The sequence below is a fragment of the Apteryx rowi genome, unplaced genomic scaffold, assembly GCF_003343035.1.
Source record: "Apteryx rowi isolate R43461 unplaced genomic scaffold, aptRow1 scaffold_265, whole genome shotgun sequence".
Classification (NCBI taxonomy): Eukaryota; Metazoa; Chordata; class Aves; order Apterygiformes; family Apterygidae; genus Apteryx; species Apteryx rowi.
Window position 1 is genome coordinate 511,122 of NW_020449030.1, and position 19,702 is coordinate 530,823.

The following is a 19,702-nucleotide window of genomic DNA, read 5'->3' on the forward strand; positions in this document are numbered from 1 at the left end:
TTTAACAGTACAGTTAAGTCTTGCCAGAGTCTAAAGGTTGTCTGCGTATGTCTGGTGATCTGTAGACAGAACTGAAAACAGATGCATCAGCTGATTGAGTCCGTTCTCTTTCTGTGCTGCCTGTCGGTGTGAAAGTTTGTATGACACGGAAGCTATGATCACAGACAACTGCAGAGTAGGGCTGGGAGTGAGAAAAGACTTCCTGTTGCTTAGGAATTCCCTTGCTTTTCTTGTATGATGTCAATAAGTAGGAAGAGCAGTAGCTTTATGCTGATCTGAAAAATGATTGAGTAGTGGCAGTCAGTAGTTCTGGTACTGACTTGGAATCATATTTTTGAGTGTACAAAATATGTAAAGCAGTCTTGGTGAGAGTCATTTGAAGTTAAGACAAACTATTTTTAAGTAACCAGGTTGTTATGTGTTTGCATTCTTTATTGTTATTTGATGGATATTTTTGTACCTGTAGCTTAACTATAATTTAAATTCTGAGTTAAATACTCCTTCCTCTTCCCCAAATCATAATAAAGATAGTGAGTTATTTCTGGTTGTCATATGCGTTTTATAAGTTTCTTATGTTTTATATAAACCTATGCAGTGACAATGGCAAAAGCAGAAAAAATCCAAAATCCCATGGCTATTCTTATTTTAAAAAGTTCTGTACAATTAAATGCTTTGGCAGGAGTTTTGAATTTTTGGTTGCTGGTGTTTCTCAGAAGTTTTTAATTAACACTAGATAGACAAACCAGAATTTTTTTGTGACAAACCTGATTTCAGTGATTTAATATTTCAAGAATTTAAGAGAAAATTATCAGCAACTTATTATCCAAACATGAAACAATTGAGCTTGTATTTTCCTCAGCTTCTAGCTTTATGTCAAAAGCAAATCATCTCATGTACTTAATTAACTGATTAAATTTGAAGTAGCATTTACAATCTGAAAGACAACGCATCTCTTTTGGCTGAGACTGAGTAGGAAGGGGAAAAAATATACAGTGGTATTTGTGCCAGCTTTGTGGGTTACTGCCACTGGAGAGGGGGAGATCTCAAAACTGCTCATCCTGCCCTTTGTGTTTGCTGGATCTGGTGTGCGTAAGGTTCTTCCACAAGCCAATTCAGTTCACTAACACAGCAGAAAACTACTTATTTGTTTTTCTTTGTTGTTTCCACTTATGGTAGTGAGTTAAATTGGCTCACAGCAGATTCCAAGTGCTGAAGTTGTGTCTGAGTAAGTAGTTGAGAGTATAAGGCTCCGAGTGGAAAGGTAGGGAACTCCCCTTTGGTGGTGAGCAATTTAGTTGCTTGTTGTGGAACTGTAACCCTATATTCGTCTTTCTCTATACTGTTTTGTCCAATAATTGATTTTATTTTATGATTGCTAGTAATCCCACTAGCATACTGAGGTAATTCGACCTCTAATTGGTATTGGCTTTTTAAAATCATTCCAAATGAGACCAGAGCCTTTTAATGTAACATGAGCAGCAGTGGTTTAAAATCTTTACATTTTGATTCTTTTTTGTTTGTTTGTTTGTTGTTTTAACATCTTTCTTTGGCCCAAGATCCTGCAGTTGCTTACATGTCTTGTTTAATAGTATGCATATGCACAGACAGCAGATTCCAAGTGCAGGAGTTGTCTTGAGTAAGGAGCTGGGAGTATAAGGCCCTGAAGGGAAAGGTGAGGAACCCAGGTTAAAGTCAACAGGATTGACATGAATATAAGATTTTTAGTCATGATAGTATTTCTTAGCTCAGTTCTTTTATTAACAACTTGTTATTCTTTTGACTAGTAATGATATCTGTAAAGACTTAGGTATATACCCTTTCTGAAGTTTTGTTCCAAGAACTCTGATTTCTTGAGTACTTATTTATTATGTTGTTAGAATTTTAATGCATTTCTGTGAAGAGATTATTAAATTGAATACTCAAACCATTGCACAAAAATGTATTTTAAACTTTCATTATTTTCAATTTGCTTATAGGCAGAAGCCAGGCTTGCAGCCAAACGGGCAGCTCGAGCAGAAGCAAGAGATATACGTATGAGAGAATTGGAGCGACAGCAAAAAGAGGTAGTGTAAATTGTCACGAATTACTAAAATTCTTAATGTATTGCATTTTATTTCTATACTTGCATCGGATTTTGTCTTTCAATGTAATTCAGCTATATGCTGGGGGGGTTTTCGGCATCAAACAGCTGTTACCTTCTCTCTCTTCCTCCTGAAACTCTTCCTTCCCCATAGGTTATATATCTAAAAGGATAACTTGCTTCCTATTTACCTGTGGTAGTGCTTCACAAAATATTAATGTGAACATTCATTTTGAACATCATTAATAAAGAAGATCATATAATCAAAAGATCCGCTACATGAAATAGGCTGTTAGTATTCTTGCTTTAACATGAAAAATAAACCATTTTTAATGTGATTTTAAAAATTCTAGCTTTACAGGCAGAATCAGGTGTTTGAATGTTTTAACAAATGCCATAAATTCGGTGCTAACGAGCAAAATTGGACAAAGATGAATCTAAATGTCTACCTTTAAATATTTAAAGGGCTGATGTTCTTTCTTACTACTACATATATGATTTTAAGTGAGCAGAGGAGAACATAGTGGTAATGTCCAGAAATGAGGCATGCACAAATAATTTTACATAGAGAACAGTTTTCAACATCTAACACATGAATCAAAAACAGTTAATTGTTGTTAGAAATGGATCTAGTAAATCAAATCCAAAATTAGCTGATGATTTCCCCCCCCCCCATATTTTAAGAACAATGACTTATGCAAAAGTGGTTTCTTTGCCTGTTGTTGCTGTGCAAAAGATTCATATAAATATGGATAACTGACAGCAATCATGAACATGACTGTACCTAAAATGTACACTGCCTAATGTATAGGGTAAACAACTACAAAAAGGTAGAGATAATTATTTTTCTTTATTTTTTATTTATAATTTAGTATAATTATTAATTTTTTATAATTACTAATACTTAGTAATTGAGTAATTTGGATATGTGACTTTGAGTATGCATTTTTCGGTCAGTTTCTTTCGTTATAGATCATACCAGAAATGTTCACAATGAATAAATATCTATTGTCAGGATGTTCATTTAAAACAGTTTAATAGCATTGCAATAATATTTACACACACAATTGTGTATTACACCACACATCTCGTAAGAAAACTCACATTTCCTTTTTGGAGCAAGAAAACTAAAAACTAGGTTTCTGGCAGTCTTTGATTATATAATGGTCATTGCAGTTAACTCAGATTTTACCTTACCATGCAAAAGAATTGGAAATTATTATTTCTTTATTGTAGTTGCATTGAAATTGATGTAAATGCTGATAGATGCTTGCTGTTTTGGTGTGATAACAAGGAGTACAACTGATTTAAAAAAAAAAAAAAAAAAAAGTGTATTGCCTCATTTTACATGACTCTCATTATTCCAAATCTTTAGTCTTCTAAATGCTACAGGTATTGTTCTGTAGAAGATTTTATGGGAATTAACTCTAGATTATTTCAAGTTTTTTACTTAGTTGCTATACAAGACGGGATTCCTAATCTTTGTTGTAAATGGTTTGTTTTTGTTTTTACATTCTATAGTTTTCTCAGCGTTCATATGATAGAAAATGGGCTCATATCCAGAAATGGATGGTAGGCTGAAACCACCTGTTGTGCATGTTTTTGCCACTCAGAGAACTAACATAGAATTTGGAGAAAATAATTTACTAATGGTTTGCATTGTGCCATTTCAAACTGTTTTTATCACTGAAAGTAAATAATTATATATGGATGTGGATATGCAGGATGCTTTACAGAAGCAAAAGACAAACACTGAAATGAGATGCTTTCCTTGCAATGAGACACTTTCCACCATGTGTTGGCCTAAAGTCATAAATTATATTTAGAGTGAAACTACTTTAGTTTCAGTCTAGGTAAACATATCTTTTTAATGGTAAATGTTTTTATTTTAGTTAATTTCTTCTTTTTTTTTTTTTTACATTAGTATTGGCAGATTTTCATTTATATTTTGTTTTTCTTTGAGGTGACAAACGCTAATTTTTCACTGGTGATTAAGTCACTTCTGTGAATTACAAAACTTATTTTTAAATGATTGAAAAAAAAAAAGGTCTGATCTTCTGCCCCTTTTAAAGAAAATCTAGATGACATGCACAAGCTTACTCTTGCATTCTTTTACTCCTTGCCCCTAGCTTCCAATTAATGATAGAATGTTTGGCTGTTTATTTAGATTAAATCCTCTAAGTAGGAAGGCATAGAGATGGCTGCATTACAATCTAATAAAACTACTGTTCAGTTTGCATTTATTTGGTCAGACATCTGTTCTGAGAGTTAAAAGGGAAATGTTTGTGTTTCTGTGGAGGAATCTTTTTTTTTTTTTTTTTTTTTTTTTTTTTTTTNTTAAGAAAGTTTTCAGTGTATGAGTGTTTGAATTGAGATTTAAGTAAGACATGCCAAAATTTGATATAATTTCAAATGGTTAAACCTACTATTACAGTTAATCAGCACTTTTGAGAAATCCTAGAACTGTTGTTAGAAATTTTTTTTGCAGAAAGTTATGCAGACTTGATATTGTCTCTTTGCCCACCTGGCATTTGTATGCATAGTAGTTTTCATTTCCCTCTTACAAAACTATTCATAGGCTTTCTGATATCTTTTGGTGCAGCTCACTTTTGAATGCTTTCTTTGCTGAAGAGCAAGGGTTTCCAAACTGCAGAATACACATGTTCATGAGCAATCTCACTTCAAAATTAATGCCATCCCACTTGAATGTCAACCCCTTCTTCGGCTTGTAAGAGCCTCTTCTGCTACAGGAAGTTTCTGGGCAAATGTGGATTCCCTTTTTTAGATCAGGAAATGTAACCTCTGTCTTAGATAAAGCGCATATTTCAAATTTAACTTCATAGAAATTGGGTTTGATAGTGCTAGCAGTAGCTATCTATTTGCAATACATACTGTAATACTTTATTTATCCTTTGAAAATAATGAACACTTAATACTGGCTTGCTATTTTCTGATTGTATGTCAGGAAGAGGCTTGTAGGTGACTTACCTAGGGTAACCATTTACAGCAAATTATATCAGAATCTGAAGTTCTGCATGATAGGAATATATTATTACAGTGTTGGGGGAAAGACCAGTGGTTATACACACAATTAAGAGTAATCCTCATTAAGCAGCAAATACTATGAGTCTGTAGGCAACTGTTCACAAATTGTCTGCATGCAAGATGCAAAAATTAGTAACAAATTAGATATTTGTCCATTTAGACTTCAGGCACAAAGCATGTTTAGAATCAGCAGTGGTCTGACTACAATGTGTTGGAAAGCTATATAGCATAAATCATCATTTTAAACCTCAAAATAGGTGAGAGAGATTAAAATATTATGAAATTGATCTCTTTGTGGTAGTACAAAGATGGGAAATATTTTTCTTGCAGAGTATTAACTAGGTCTTTTGAATAGTCACATATAATATTAAACAACTTAATATGTCTAGTGATAATATAGAAAACAACCATGTGACCATAAGCAGTATGAAAGCCAGCCATAGGCTTCAGGTTTCATGACTCTGATCCGGAGGCTGAGCTTTTAACTCTGAAGATACACTGCTTACAATCTTCAGAATGTTTGACATATTGTAAACTATAGTGAGTCAGTCATTTTAGGAAGGATTTCTAGTTTTAGAGTCTGTTCTGACTTTAAAATGGGATAATTTAAAATTAAACTATTCCTTAACATGCTTATCTATTGTAACTAAAAATATGAGAAGCTTTGGCATGTAAAGCATTTTTTCCCTTAGTTTTAAATTAGTTACTTGTATTTTTATCTTTCTTCTTCTCACAAATTTCCTTGTTTGAAGCAAAATGAACTTTCCCCACTCCTTCAGGTGAACAGAGAGGATATTAAGGAGTCTCAACTACCTGTCTGTCCCCAAATTTTATGAAGCTGGGGTACTGTTTTCACTGTCATTGTAGATCTGAGCTATATATAGAACTCACAATTGATCAATTTGCTTAAGAAGCTTGTTTTTAAAATAGGGGAACAAATAGGGGAAATGTGTATGGGGAAACTGAGAATGAAAGAGTGGACTGGAAACATCTGTATTTGGGCTAAAATACCTTTTAAAAATATTCACAATCTAATTTTACTAATTTTACAGTAAACTTTATACTAATCTATTTGTAATTTTGTAAGGCTTTTCATTTTGTTTCTTGAATTTTGGCTTTAACTTCTAATTTAAAAAAAACTGTTCTTTCTGCACTTAATACAGTAATGAAAAAAAAGATTGTCTGGCGATCACTATTTAATTGTATTAAATCAACTTTATTTTCTTCTCATGAAGTGTATACTTATTAAAAATTAGATAAAACCACAGTTCTTCTGATGTGGATGAATTCACTTGCTGCAGTGTATTACTCCAAATAGCACATGGCATTAAAAATGCTAACAGCATGTTGCTCACCTTCACTTGCTTTTACTTAGTCGTTTTCTTTTTTTCATGAAATAACTCTGCATTTCTTCTTTCTCAGGAAGATTCAGAGACGGCCAGGTATTCTCACTGGTCCAGTCGACGTTCATATTTGGTTTGTGTTCAAACTGTGTATTTTTCCCATTCCATCATGTCTTTTAAAAAATACATTTCATCTGGGTTTTGGTTTAATTTTGCCAGGTAGCAGATGATGCTTTAACTTCTCCAAGTATTAGCAGTCTTAGGGTCAGTATTTTAAGTTGCATGTAATATTAAAGTTCATCCTGACATTTTATTTCCATCAGTATTAATAAGGTAATTTATGTATTTTCATATATTTCAATTTTTGTGTTCAAAAGCAATCTCAGTCATCATGCTTTAATTCTTTATGAGTTTGTATTATACATACATGTATTACACATATTGGGCTTTTTTCTTTTCTACATATAAGTATTTTTAGTATATGCTTGTGGCTGAAAAGAAATGAGTAGATGTTTGGAAACTGCTTGGAAATATATGTCATTCAGTAATGGATTATTTGGAATGACTTGTATTTAATGACATATTTTAAGTGTCATCTTTTAGTGTTATTCCAGTTTAATATTTTATGATTTATTTAAAGTTTTCTTTAAAAAAAGTTGAATAATTGTACTTGCTTAGGCTTTGAATATCTTCAGGCAGTGAGAATTAATCACCTTGTCTTGAAATGGTAGTATATTATATCTGCCGTAAGATGCCTACAGAAGTTGTCAGTTGTGTTGTGGTTACTGCTACAAATCAAATCTCATGGTCAGATGTGAAGCTGCTAGTCTATTTTAGGTAATAATGTTCTAATATGAAAAAAATCTCCCTTTCCCCATTTCCTTATCTGTCTTAGAAATTCTGCAAAACAGCAAATTTTATTATATAAAGTAAATATTATTACTCATGACTCAGAGTCATCCTATGATCAATGCCTCTTACTGAAGATGAGTAATGCTATTTTGTAACTTGGGCTTTCATTCCAAATTGATGCTAGTGATTTTCTGCAGTGTTGTGTCTTTTCTTACAATTTAAGTACTATCATGTTTCTGTAATGTTTGTGGAAGAAACAGAAGGAAGTAGCTTAAGATGCAAAAAATATGGTATGGATGCAGGGTTTTATTTCTTTGAGAAGACTGTGGGAACATATTATTCATTAACTGTAAAGCCTTATCTGAATGGTGCAAGGTATCCCAAACTCTGCTAATAGAAATACTTACTGTACTGGCTTTTCTCTATTCTTTTTATGTCATATGTGGTTTTATTGCAGGGTAGGAATTATTTTCCTGTTTTCCATAGATCTGCCTGGGAACAGGCTTCCATTGATATATAGACCAAGAGAGGGAGCAATTCTAAAATCAAAGGGATTTTCTGATTTGGAGGGTGGAATAAGCTGCTTCTCTGTGTGGCTTTAAAAAAAAAAAAAAAAAAAAACTGATTGTACTTACTAAGAGGTTTGTTAAATGTAATCTTTGATAAGGTGAATTTTGTGTAACATCTTGCAAACTCTGTTGTTAAGTAAATGCTTTTGCAATTTGTCACACAGGTATTCTCACCAAGTAAATCTTTTGAATTATCTAATGCTGACTACTTTGCAGACAGTAATTGGTTTACAGAAAAATAATGTAGTCTATGCTGTGTGGCATCATTTATAGACTTGTGAACTGGTATTTTTTTGCTCATATGCGCTCTTATCTTGGTTCCCTTAACATACAAATTAAGCCAAGAGAGAGTAAGAATTCATCCTTGACTAAAGAATGTGGCTTGAACACATAGTTGATAAAACTGGGCTCAATTTTCTGGCACTTACCCAAAATTTCATTACAACTGGATCAGTTGTTTTGTGCCTTTTCAAGCGAAGATTAGCAGTTACCTGTATCTGCCTTTAGAGCATTATTTTAAATCTTCTGTATTGATATAATCTTCATGATTTCATTCTTAAGAGTTCTTTGGATGTCAGTGGATCACACAGGAGCAGAACAAGTGCTTCCAGAAGGAGAGACCTTGCGGTGTGTAGCCTGGAACAAGCATGCTTTGATGTGTTCACATTATAATGTTTTCTGTGTCTACTCACCAAAGACAGTAGTTTGGTGAAAGTGTGTTTCTTTATGAAAAACAGTATCTGTTGGACTGTTGCAATGGTTGTTATAATAATGTAGCACTTTCTCTTTGATAGCAAATTTGAGGGCTCAAATAAAACTTGTAGCTGGGAGAGAACCTCAAGTAGAAGTTTGAAGGGAGTAAGTAGTCCCTCTGATCTGTCTCTTCTACTGTCCCCAAAGGGGAAGTAGAATGAGATGGCGAAGGTTGTGCATCGTTGTGTCAGGTACAAAGGTGCTGCTGAAAGTTCTGTCAAGAAACCTTTTTTTTCTCCAAATTATACTGCTATGTTAGTTACATTATGCTAACCTACAGTAAAGGTAGAAATACAAAAAGAAATTTCACTTCATTTCAGAAATTTATTTTTCTGTATATTCTGTAGTATTTCTAATTCCTAATTTAGGCAATTTATCAATAAATATTGACATGAAAAGTATTTGTTAGTAAACTGTTAATGATTTATAGTTAGGTAAAGGTATAAGTTAAGTGGTGTGATGATAACAGTTATCTGAGTTTGATCTCGCTTCATTCTCTGAAAGAATGGTTGCTCTGTTCATCCACAGTTACATCATGCTTACAGATAAAAACTATTTTAAAAAAGCTTGGCTAAGTTGGTTAAAACTGGGCCAGAGCCGTGTCGGTCCTGGGTGGAAATGCTTTTAGCAACAGAAGAAGGCTCCATAGGTTATAAATTATATGACTTAATAATAATGTCAGAGTAGTATTTAATATATGCTAATATGAAATATTTGCTATATTGACATAATAAAAATAACATGAAATATCATGAAAATGATATGAAATAAGTTATATTAATTAAATCTGGTCTATATTGGTTTATAAACCAATATAAAATGTACAAACAGGGAATTTTAGATGTTAATCTGATTTTTAGGAGGAAAATTCAGACATGAACAGACAAGAGGTAATTACTTGTCTTGTAGTCCTCACAGTAGTTCTCGTCTTGAAAATGATACCAGGTATAGCTCTAATGTGCTGTTAGCGTAGGATGCAATGTTGATGTCATGTTCTCAAACTGTCATTAATCCTTCAATTTCTGTGTTTTTTTTCCTTTTTAAGAAGCTTAGAATGATACTGAGCATCATCGGTAGTGCCACAGCTCCGTGTTCCCTGATTCAGCCAGTAGTGAGGCTGAGCGTTCATTCCCAACAGGCATGCACACACACACGTGTGCAAAATGTATACACATATACACACAACTGGCCACACAGATCAATGTGGACAGAAACACTCGGCACTCGCGCAAAGAACACAAACAGCCTCATCCTGTTCTCTTGCTGGCTGGACGGGATGAAGGTCTGCTAGTGGGAAATATGTACATATATGTAAGGTGTATCCCTCCAGTAACTGGCCTTAGATACTCAGTCTATTCAGTAACTGGCCCTGGACCTCCACGCACACACATGCACACAGATTAGAGAGCCTCCTCACCCAGGAAAATAGTTAGAAATAGAGTTTAATAAGAAGACACAACAGACTGCTGGTCAGGTGCAGGGCATGGCCAGGCAAGGGTCTGTAGGCAGTAACCACCCTCAGGTTGCAAGGTGCTCTGGAGAGCCTTTCTGGGTACTCGTAGTGATGGCTTTCACACCTGGGCAATGGTGGTGCTTGATGATCCTCTGTGCTCCTTTGTGAGAGGAGATGAGCCTTTTATCACGTAACCTAACAAATATTACCTCGGTTCAGTACAACTTACCATAACAGATTTTGCTTAATTATTTAAAATTCTGTTACCAAAACAACAGGAAAATATTACACATAACCTACTGCTGTCTAAAATTATCTCACTTTTCAGAAATTGGAATATTGCTGGAAAAATGATAAAAATGAAGATTTTAATAAATGTTCCAGCCTGAAAATGCCCTTTGTACAGGATAAATGGCATACTGTCATGTATGATGTCTTTCATAGTTAGTAGAATATGTTTTATTTTAATTCCCCTTTAAGTTTTTAATTCATTCTTTAAAAAGAATAGCATTTTTATCTTCTTTTTTGAACTTTGGTATTTTAATTTTGTTTTCTTTTACCTCAGTATGACAGTGCTAAGGATAGATCTACAAGATATTCAGTCTCTCTATGTTAACACTTTGCATGTCTTTGTATGAGTTAAAACTGCTTTTGTGTGTGTTTTTTAAGGTGTAATGACACTAGCTTGCTACTTCCCAAAATTGAGTGTTTAAAAAAAAAGAAGAAAAAGATTTGTACCATCAGAGTTTCAGATCTAGAATAACACCATCCTAACACTTTCCATAGAATGCATGTATAAACTTTCTCTGGGGAAAAAAATCTAATGAAGCCACACATTACAGATAGCTATTTTACATATCATTTTTTATTATTTATCTGTTATTTCAAAACTTTAAGTATAGTCAAGTGTGACATATACAGATGAGACTTGGCAAAGACATGCAGTTTTCAAAAACTGTTTATATGTGTGTGTGCATGTATTTGTGTTCTCTATTTCCATATAGAAATTTATGTTATTACAATGGAGAAATATTTCATTCTAGAGAAAATGCAGATTGTTTATATAACTTTACTATTACTTAATAATGATAAGAAGGAATCTTATTTGTGTGTCATATTCTCATTGGAATTATGCCAAGTAAGATTTATACGCATCTCTTCAAGCAGAGACGAGCACCAGCTACCCCTAAAAGGGATATAAAGCAACTTAAAATGCTGAATTTGTTTAAACAGCGGTGTTATCTGAAATAGCTGTGGATAGGCAACATAATATAATACTTAATCTGTAATGTAATGTAAACACTTTTAGTTTATATAGAATTTAATTTTTTTTGAAAAGTGTGAATACTGGTTTAATCCAAGATAAGGATAATCATAATTTCACTTAATGCTTCTTTTCTTACCCAGTGATAGAGTATGGCCTATTATCCTAATCATGTAATTAGAATTTTCTATGGCTTTTCCATTGTAGGTGATAAATATCTCAAGTCATTATGACAACTTTTTGTTTTAAGATTGAAGGTGCTGTTATAGAGTAGTATTAATTTTTAAAATTTTTATTCTTAGAGTCATGCTTACAGTGAATCTCATAGTACAAAGAAGAAAACTGCTTATTTCCATAAAGATTTCTTGGTTAGTTATCAAAAGCAATATTTATTACAAATATACTAACTGTGTGGAGTTGTCTACTAATGTATAAATTTATTAGCTTGCTTACACATGCCTACATAATTTTCAGGAAAAAAAGAAACCTCTAGTATTGACCAAATTCTGATCTGAAATTGAGTGTTTGAAACTGCATTCATGTCAGTGGAATTGTATGAATGGAACTCAGCTGAATTTAAATCTGATGCTAGTGGAGTCCTGTAGGAGGCTTTAGAATTATTTAAAAGTGGTAGTTCTGTGGATTAAAGTTTGTTCAGTCAGGATGGAGGTACATGTTTTATTACTTTGTCCCCTATCAGTTAGAGATATTTTAAATGTAGATGTGGAATAGAGTAAAGCAGATTGAATTTACCATAAACTTTGAACTTACCCCAATAAAATGTTGAGAAATTCATTTGGACTACTGTGATCTTCAGAAAACTCTTCTAGAAAGTTTAGTGTATAACATAAATGAATGTAGTGCCAGGAAACTAATTTTGGAGGATTTAATTTTTGAAAAGGTTTTGACACTGAGTTAGTTGCTTCAGGGGTTGGGGGAGTTAGAACAGGAGTGAACGTTTCTGTTGAGACAAGGCTGAAATTTTTATATTTACTTTTATTTATATTACAGTATTTGTCTGTGTGTTTTGGGGATGCTATTGCAACCAAATATTCCTTCCTGTTCCCTCCCCCTCTATTTAAATAAACGTGATGTAAATCTTTGTGCCTCCTGTGACCTATTGGGATATGAAGCACTACTTTGGACACATACTCATCTAGGGGTTTTTTGTTTATGTGTACATCAAATTTTTTCTCACCTATGCATATGTATGCTAAGGTATGTGGGGTGTGTCTAAAAACAATAGAAATAAGCCAGAAATATAATTGCTAAGCTTTCAGCATTTGTGCATGGTGCAGAGAACAGTGGTAGGGCACAGACTAATGCTGATCACACAAATGTTCATCCCCTGTTAAATTCTTATGAATTTGTCCTCTGCTCTCCCCCCAAGTTCTGAGTGAAGATGCTATCTATTGGAAGAAAGGTCAAAGAAATAATTGTACTAATCATTAGTGAGTTTTGTCAAATATATTTTTCATATATTTCGTGCCTCACTTCCATGGTTTATATATGCTTTTCAGCGTTTTCTTATTTATTACAGAGGAAAAAAAACACTATTTAGTTTGGTTGGATAAGATATGAAAATTACAGAAAGTGTTGATACTTGGAGTACTTATTATTTTTTTTTATGCTTTGTTTGCTTCAGAAAGCTAAGTGGACTTTGAGTCTGCCCTAAGGAAAATTTTTACAACTTTCTGTGCAAGTTATAAGCTTGGGAATGTTTGAGCAATATCATGATAAAACTTTTATTTCTGAGATCTTTAGATGCAACTTCTGTTTTCTGTGGTTTTTTTTTCTGTTTTCCACAGAGTGGAATTTACCATGATCAAAGAAGTTATAGCAGCCTTAGATGCAGTAAACCAATTTCTTCCTACCATACTCGGGTCTGTCTCCTCTTACACGCGCACGCACGCACACACACTTTTCTGCTTCCTCATGCTTCATAAAGCAAACTTCTCTCTCCTCCCTTCTATAACATTCTTGCTTTTAATTGTTTCCTTTCATAAAGCTAGTGTATAACATGTAAATTATTGTTTTCTGCATACATGGGGATTTAAATTTTAAATGTCTTGCATTACTGTAAATATATATATATAATATATAAAAAAATAGCTGCTGTGACACTTGCTTTTAAAAAGTCCTGTTGTTAAACAGCTAACTTAAAAATAAAACAAGGCTGTTAAAAGTTTAGCGCCAATATACTACTTCCTTCTATAATAATATAAATGATAAACTGATGCTCTATGATGAGATGGGTAGCACCTACAGTAATTTCAGAAACTGTCGTGGTCAGGTTAAATAGAGAAAACTGACCTATCTTTTGACAGCTATTTAACTTTTTATCATACTCTTACTTAGTATTTTAATCTTTAGAGCTTCTCTGCTGAATGTAGAAAAATAGATACATTCACTGTACACGGAAAAAGCATTTGACTTTTTCTGTTCTTCACACTACAGTCGTCTTCTCTATGCAGTGATCCAGTGGCAACTACTAGGAGTTACAGGGTTAGTACAATGTGAAAGAATGTTTTGCTTAACATCAGATGTTTTAATTGCCCTCATATATTTAAAATTACACTTCTCTTTATAGGTGTCTCCTTCTGTAAATACTGGCTTGATAAGAAGTACCAGTTTGGTTCGTAAGCACCATTTGCATGGTTGCCTTAAATTTGTGTTGTATGGCCGTGTGGATTGAGCATATTATATTTGCATTCTTTCCATATTTTTAAATAAAGCTAAAGCTTGTGTGTCTCATTTTGGGGAGGCCTTCAATTTAATGCTTTTAATGTTGCTAGATTTCCTCTTAAAATATTTTGGTAATTGCTATTTTGCTGATCTTTTTGTGGACAAGCATAAAGTTTATGAATATGTCAATTGCGTTAAAGAACAGTGGGGTTAGAACATGTTAAGCCAGGCATATTAAAGAAAATTTGTAAGGATAGTATTAAAAAATCTAGTTAAGTTTCGGTGTAAGCAAAAATTTGAATGGGTAAATCGCTGTCTTGAGATTACAGAAATTTGTGGTAAGTGCACTTTAAATTCATTCAAATAACATGCATTATTTAAGATCAGTAATCATACAAAACTATAAGGATAAAAACCTAATCTAAATCTTTACAGGTTATCAAGTAGCTAGCAGTGCTTTAAGAATGACTAAGCTCTATAAAGAATCCAGTTGTCTTCTGTTAAAAAGTGACATGGATGCCTAGTGCAGCTACAATAATTCTAGTCCAAATTAGACTGCCGTTTGAGAAATGCTAAAGCTACATAAGTAAAAAGTCAAATATTTTACGTCTCATTTTACACTCAGATTCCAAGCAGAGATTATTTACTTTTTTGACTTTGTGCATGTTCTGGAGAAAATGTAAGAAGATGAGTGATGAGAATAAGTGCATAGTAACTGCTATTATATATAAATCTCTATTTCTATTGGAGATCTCTTTATAAGGAGGAAAATGCAAAATGAGACTGGAAAATTGTTTTTAAAAATTGTGTTGTCCAGAGCTATTTTTATTACCCTCTGCATAATTATATTTCAGCCTTGCACTCCTTTAGGAAAATCTGCATGATTGAGAAAAAAGTAAAACTGATAAGGGTACAATATAGCTTCAGTTCCCAGGGTGAGTTAAATAGTGGAATAGTGGAAAAACAATTCATGCTTTAAATATTTAATTTTCTTGTGAAAATAGTCAAGATTTTTAAAAATTATTATTCTAAGATTTTCCTTGAAAAATAATATATTTATGTTTGGGAGTAGAATTCCCTATAAGGGGAGGGAAATGCTGCTGGAAAATTTTTAAAATTTGTTCTTCATCCTTTCAAAAAGCATAGTGTTAAGGGGCAAATGCATTGACAGGATAAGATACTAAGAGAGCTTTCATTGCTGAGTACCTTACAGTACATAAGACTGTGACACAGTTATTTCCAAGGCTAAATATAAAAAGTGTTCCATTCCCTCTGTTTCTCAGGCATCTTTGAGTGGTGATGGATTATATAGCTCATATAGTTCTCGCACTGTAAGTGGAATACGCTTTTGGTCATTTCTTTCAAAATCTTTGTTTTATGGAGATTAACATATATGAAAATTTCCTTCATCACTTTTCTTTAGCCATCTGAATACAGTTGTTATTCTTCAAGAGCAAGCTCAATTCAAAGTAGTCCTGTGGTGAGCGTTCCTCTTGCATGTTTTACTGAGTGCTTTGATACTAACACACAATAGTTACGAGTCTTCGCACTGTGGATCGCTTTACTGACCATCACATAGATGAGATTTTTCAGTTGTGCCTCAGAAAAGTAATTTGTCAGAGATTTGTTAAAGCTTTAGCAGTAAGAATAGCAAATTCCATATTGCTTTTATATTTTGCTAAATACCACTTTAAAATTTTTGTACTCTATAATCGGAAATATCTAAAACTGAGTATAGTACATTGTTGGGGTTACCACCTCACATCATAGTTGGGGCAGGCAAGCGAAAGAGTTGCCACATGTGTGGAAAAGTCTTTCTTTTCAGGAAGAGGACTAATGCAAACTTTGTTACATCATGCAGTAAGAAGTAGCTGGCTCATTTCTCCAGTGATCGGTATTCAAAAATGGGAGAAATTTGTTCCCAGATCTGTATTGTTTAAAACTGTCATTCCGAAGATGTATTTTTGTCCTGCAAAGTGAGTTAAAATAGTTTCACTCTGTTTCTGCCCCTCATCATTTGTGATGCTACACACAAAAACGGGTCAGTGTTGTGGTATGGGTTAAATTGAGATATTCAGTCCTGTTTTCATTTTTCACATATTCTTAACAATATTATAGAGACAAAACAAATAAAAACAGGATTGTCCAGAGATTGAATGTTTTTCAGCTACAGTGTACCTCAGAGTGAATTTTTGAGGGCCTAAAAAAAGGGAATTTTGTTGTTGTTGCTTTATGAAGTTCCAAAACCTAAGAGGAATTAATATCCATCTCAAATCTCTTCAACTATGAAAGTATTACTATTTATCTCCTTGGTTTCTCTTAAGATTAAGATTCATTTCTTAAACTATATATATATGTGTGTATATATTGATATACGCACACATATTGTTTCAGCGCAATATTTTTTTCAGATATCAGTTTGTTTATGTGTCACGCTGTCATGCTATGAAGGTTCGATAGCAACGACTGAGACAGTAATATAATAATAGTAAAAAAGATGTTTGTTTCCTCACACAAGTTCTTGGATTAGTAACATCCATTAAAATAATGCGATTACTAATTTAGGAAGGATAACACAAAACCATCAGTTACTAATTTAGAAAGTATAACCTGAAACCATCGATTACTGCGTTATTAATTGGAAGCGCTGCGTATCCCTACTTGAAAGCTTTCTTGTTCACTCTCCTAGCGAGAGGGCTCTCAACCTCGAGGAGTTACCTTAACCCAGCGTCCCAGGAAAAGGGGAGGGGGGGATACTCACGGTCCAGCCGGAGAGGATGGTCAGGGCACGTTCCCGTCCCTGCTCAAACTCTCCTAGCTGCCAAGCCTCTTTTTATACGGCTGGGGCTCTGGGCAAACACTGCTTTTGCTGACTTTTGCGAGTTTCRCAATCACAGGRCTGTYTGTTTGTCTGCTYGGGGGGACCCTGCTAGCGAGGCAAGACCACAACACCTCCGTATTGCTTCTCCCCTCCCCGGGGTCCGTGCAGATTCCAGGTGGCAGACTTCACTTCTCCAGTCTTGCTAATGCTGCCATTCCGCAGCCTTGCGCATATCAGTCCTTGCGCATATCGGTTGGTAGACTTCTTTAGTCCTGTTAACTCCTCTGTTCAGCAGCTTTGTGCACGTCAGCTCTTGTGCTATCAGTTCTTCTGCATATCAATTGACAAACTTCAGTCCTGTTAACTCTTCACTCGCCCGTCATTATGTGATGCCATTAATGCCAAGGTACACTAATGAATGTTTAACAGAGCTCAAAATATTAAATATGTTGAATGAAATAAGTCTGAAAAGGGTATTATCAAACTAAAAATCCTTTTCATCACTTACACAGACCATAGAAAGTGAACATTATTGTTTTTGCTGTCATTGTGGGTAGCTCATGGAAAGTGTCAGCTGAGTACTCACTGGAAGTCAAAATGGAAAATAGAGAACTTGAGAACAGACTAGAAAATACTGTTGAAAAACTGTACAAGTCCATGGTGCGCCTCAATTTTAAAAACTATCTGTTCCGATAAACCCATTGAGAAAGATGTATTAGAAGTAGAAATGGCATAGGAGGAGGAACTGTAAGTATTATCAGATGTATAAACTGGCTACCTTCCTAGGAGAGTAGATAAGACTCTTGAACTTGAGGGAAAAAAATATCCAAAGAGGGAGACTGTACAACGACATAAATGACTATACAGTGAAATTACCAGGTCACAGGTTTAGAACAAACCAAAGCGGGGGTGGGCGGTTCATTCAGCATATAATGTCATTCTAGAATTTATTTGGGAATCCCCAAGTATCTTTGGTTAAGTTGGGATTAGATAAACTCCTGGAGGACATATGCATCTGATGCTTCCCCTGGTTTGTAAGGTCAAGCTGATAATTTCTAGACTCTGGAAGAGTTTAGAAAGGGAGGATCAGTCCATAGATGCCGCTGCTTCTGATGCTAGTTTTAGAGATTACACTGCTGGCTGCCCTCTGAGAGAGGGGATACTGAAATAGAGAATGCAGCCTAAGCATTGTGGTAGTTCTTAGGTTTTCTTATGATGATTTTAAAGGGGTTTTCACTTGTGCAATCAATTGCAATGAAGCAAGTCTATACTTTGGAAAAAAGATTAAACTCTTGAGGTAACTTTTGTGTAAGCTGAGGAGCAACTCTTTTTTCGTTGGTCAACATTAAATTTTGAACACTGACCTTGATTCACAAGCCAAAGTAAGTTGTGATTATTACTGTGCACTCCATTATGCTTGATATGCAGAGAATAAGTTTATTAGGCCCTTAATAATATTTATTAGTTGTGTAGCCATTTTTTTTGTTTTTATGAGGGTTTTTAAATGTAACCCATATTTAATGCTTCAGCCTTTCAGCATAACTGTTTCTTTTTAAGACCCTTGCTTCTGTTCAGAAAAATTATGTCTGAATGTCTGTTTTCAAGTGTGTATCATTCATTTTGTTGTCTCTTTTAGAATGTTTTAATTATAAGCATTTCTTTACTTTTTTCCATACAGAATGGATATCATTATTCACACTATGTAAATTATTTATGCAAAATAGGCAAGCCTTAGATTTCAGTCTTAACAACTTTAATTATATTTATATAATATAAATTATTAATTTATATAACATATAATTTATATTAAATTATTGTTATTTTAAAATAAAAGTATATTTTTAAAACCTTGTAGTGCACAGATGATCAAATAGAGAGTACTGCATCTGGTAATCATGCCATATAAGGGTTGAGGGATAGTACGGTGTGCTGGGTTGCATGCTTGTATTTTAAGGAATGAGAAAAAACTTCAATTTTTTTAAGATGGCTAATTGTTTTGTTTAGTGTATTGCATACTATTCAACAGCAAAGATGATCTTTTGCAAATGAAGAAAAGAGTGCACTGTTGTCATAGACTGCATTTGCAGCCCTTGGCTTGATTTGCTTGTTTTTCTGCTTGGTTTAAGTGCCTGTTTATATAGGCAGAATTCTGTAGCATCTTTATAGTTTCTGAAATGCAAATGAAATAAGAAAGTTGAGCCAGACTTCTGATTCTGAAAAATTATCTTTTTTTTTTTTTTTTTAATGAGATACTATTTAAAATGTAGATGTAACTGTAGCCAAAAGATCTGGAGTGTTGAAGTCATTTTCTGTTTTATCTGTCAGAAAAATAGCAGTGACAAAAGCACAGACTGTTGTCCTAAGCATGTTTAACTTGAGACATAGGTGTTCATCGGGGAATTATTTTATATGTTAATGGTCACATCTGTGTAAAAGATATCTCACTATCTTTTAGTCAGAATGAGATCAGGCTACATCAATCGTGTACATCAAGTACAAGGAAGTTCAGAATTATTTCTTAAAAATTGTGAGAAGAGGATGAAGACAAATTTTCAAACTCTGATATTCATTTAAAGATTTTCTTTCATACATTTAGTTTTAAAAGTACTTATAATGTTCACAAACTTCTGCCTTTTGGGATGGAATATTAGCATTAGTTTTATTTGACAAATATACGTATCTCATTAAATACTATTGTTTAACCTGAATAACATTTGCTTAGTTAAATATTTCACTTGACTTCCTGTGGCGATTGTAATGCAGTTAGATATATCGTGCCTTGTTCACAAGAAGTGCTGTGTAGTATTAGTATATTTTTCTCATTTTTTTTTTTTTTT

General features: G+C 33.8%; 1 protein-coding gene across 14 annotated transcripts in view; it reads left to right on the forward strand.

Annotated features, from left to right (window-relative positions):
* Window positions 1–19,702, forward strand: part of LRRFIP2 (LRR binding FLII interacting protein 2) — a 61,400-nt gene that overhangs the window by 17,777 nt on the left and 23,921 nt on the right. For 8 of the 14 annotated variants that reach the window (XM_026067951.1, XM_026067956.1, XM_026067958.1 and 5 more), the window contains exons 3-10: window positions 1,977–2,063; window positions 3,602–3,652; window positions 6,548–6,601; window positions 13,168–13,242; window positions 13,817–13,864; window positions 13,950–13,994; window positions 15,328–15,375; window positions 15,468–15,524. In XM_026067951.1, the coding sequence (XP_025923736.1) occupies window positions 1,977–2,063; window positions 3,602–3,652; window positions 6,548–6,601; window positions 13,168–13,242; window positions 13,817–13,864; window positions 13,950–13,994; window positions 15,328–15,375; window positions 15,468–15,524 (465 nt within the window). Of the gene's footprint in view, window positions 1–1,976; window positions 2,064–3,601; window positions 3,653–6,547; window positions 6,602–8,450; window positions 8,517–10,660; window positions 10,697–11,661; window positions 11,728–13,167; window positions 13,243–13,816; window positions 13,865–13,949; window positions 13,995–15,327; window positions 15,376–15,467; window positions 15,525–19,702 lie in introns of all 14 variants that reach the window. The other 6 variants (XM_026067961.1, XM_026067964.1, XM_026067965.1 and 3 more) reach the window with 5 other exon arrangements.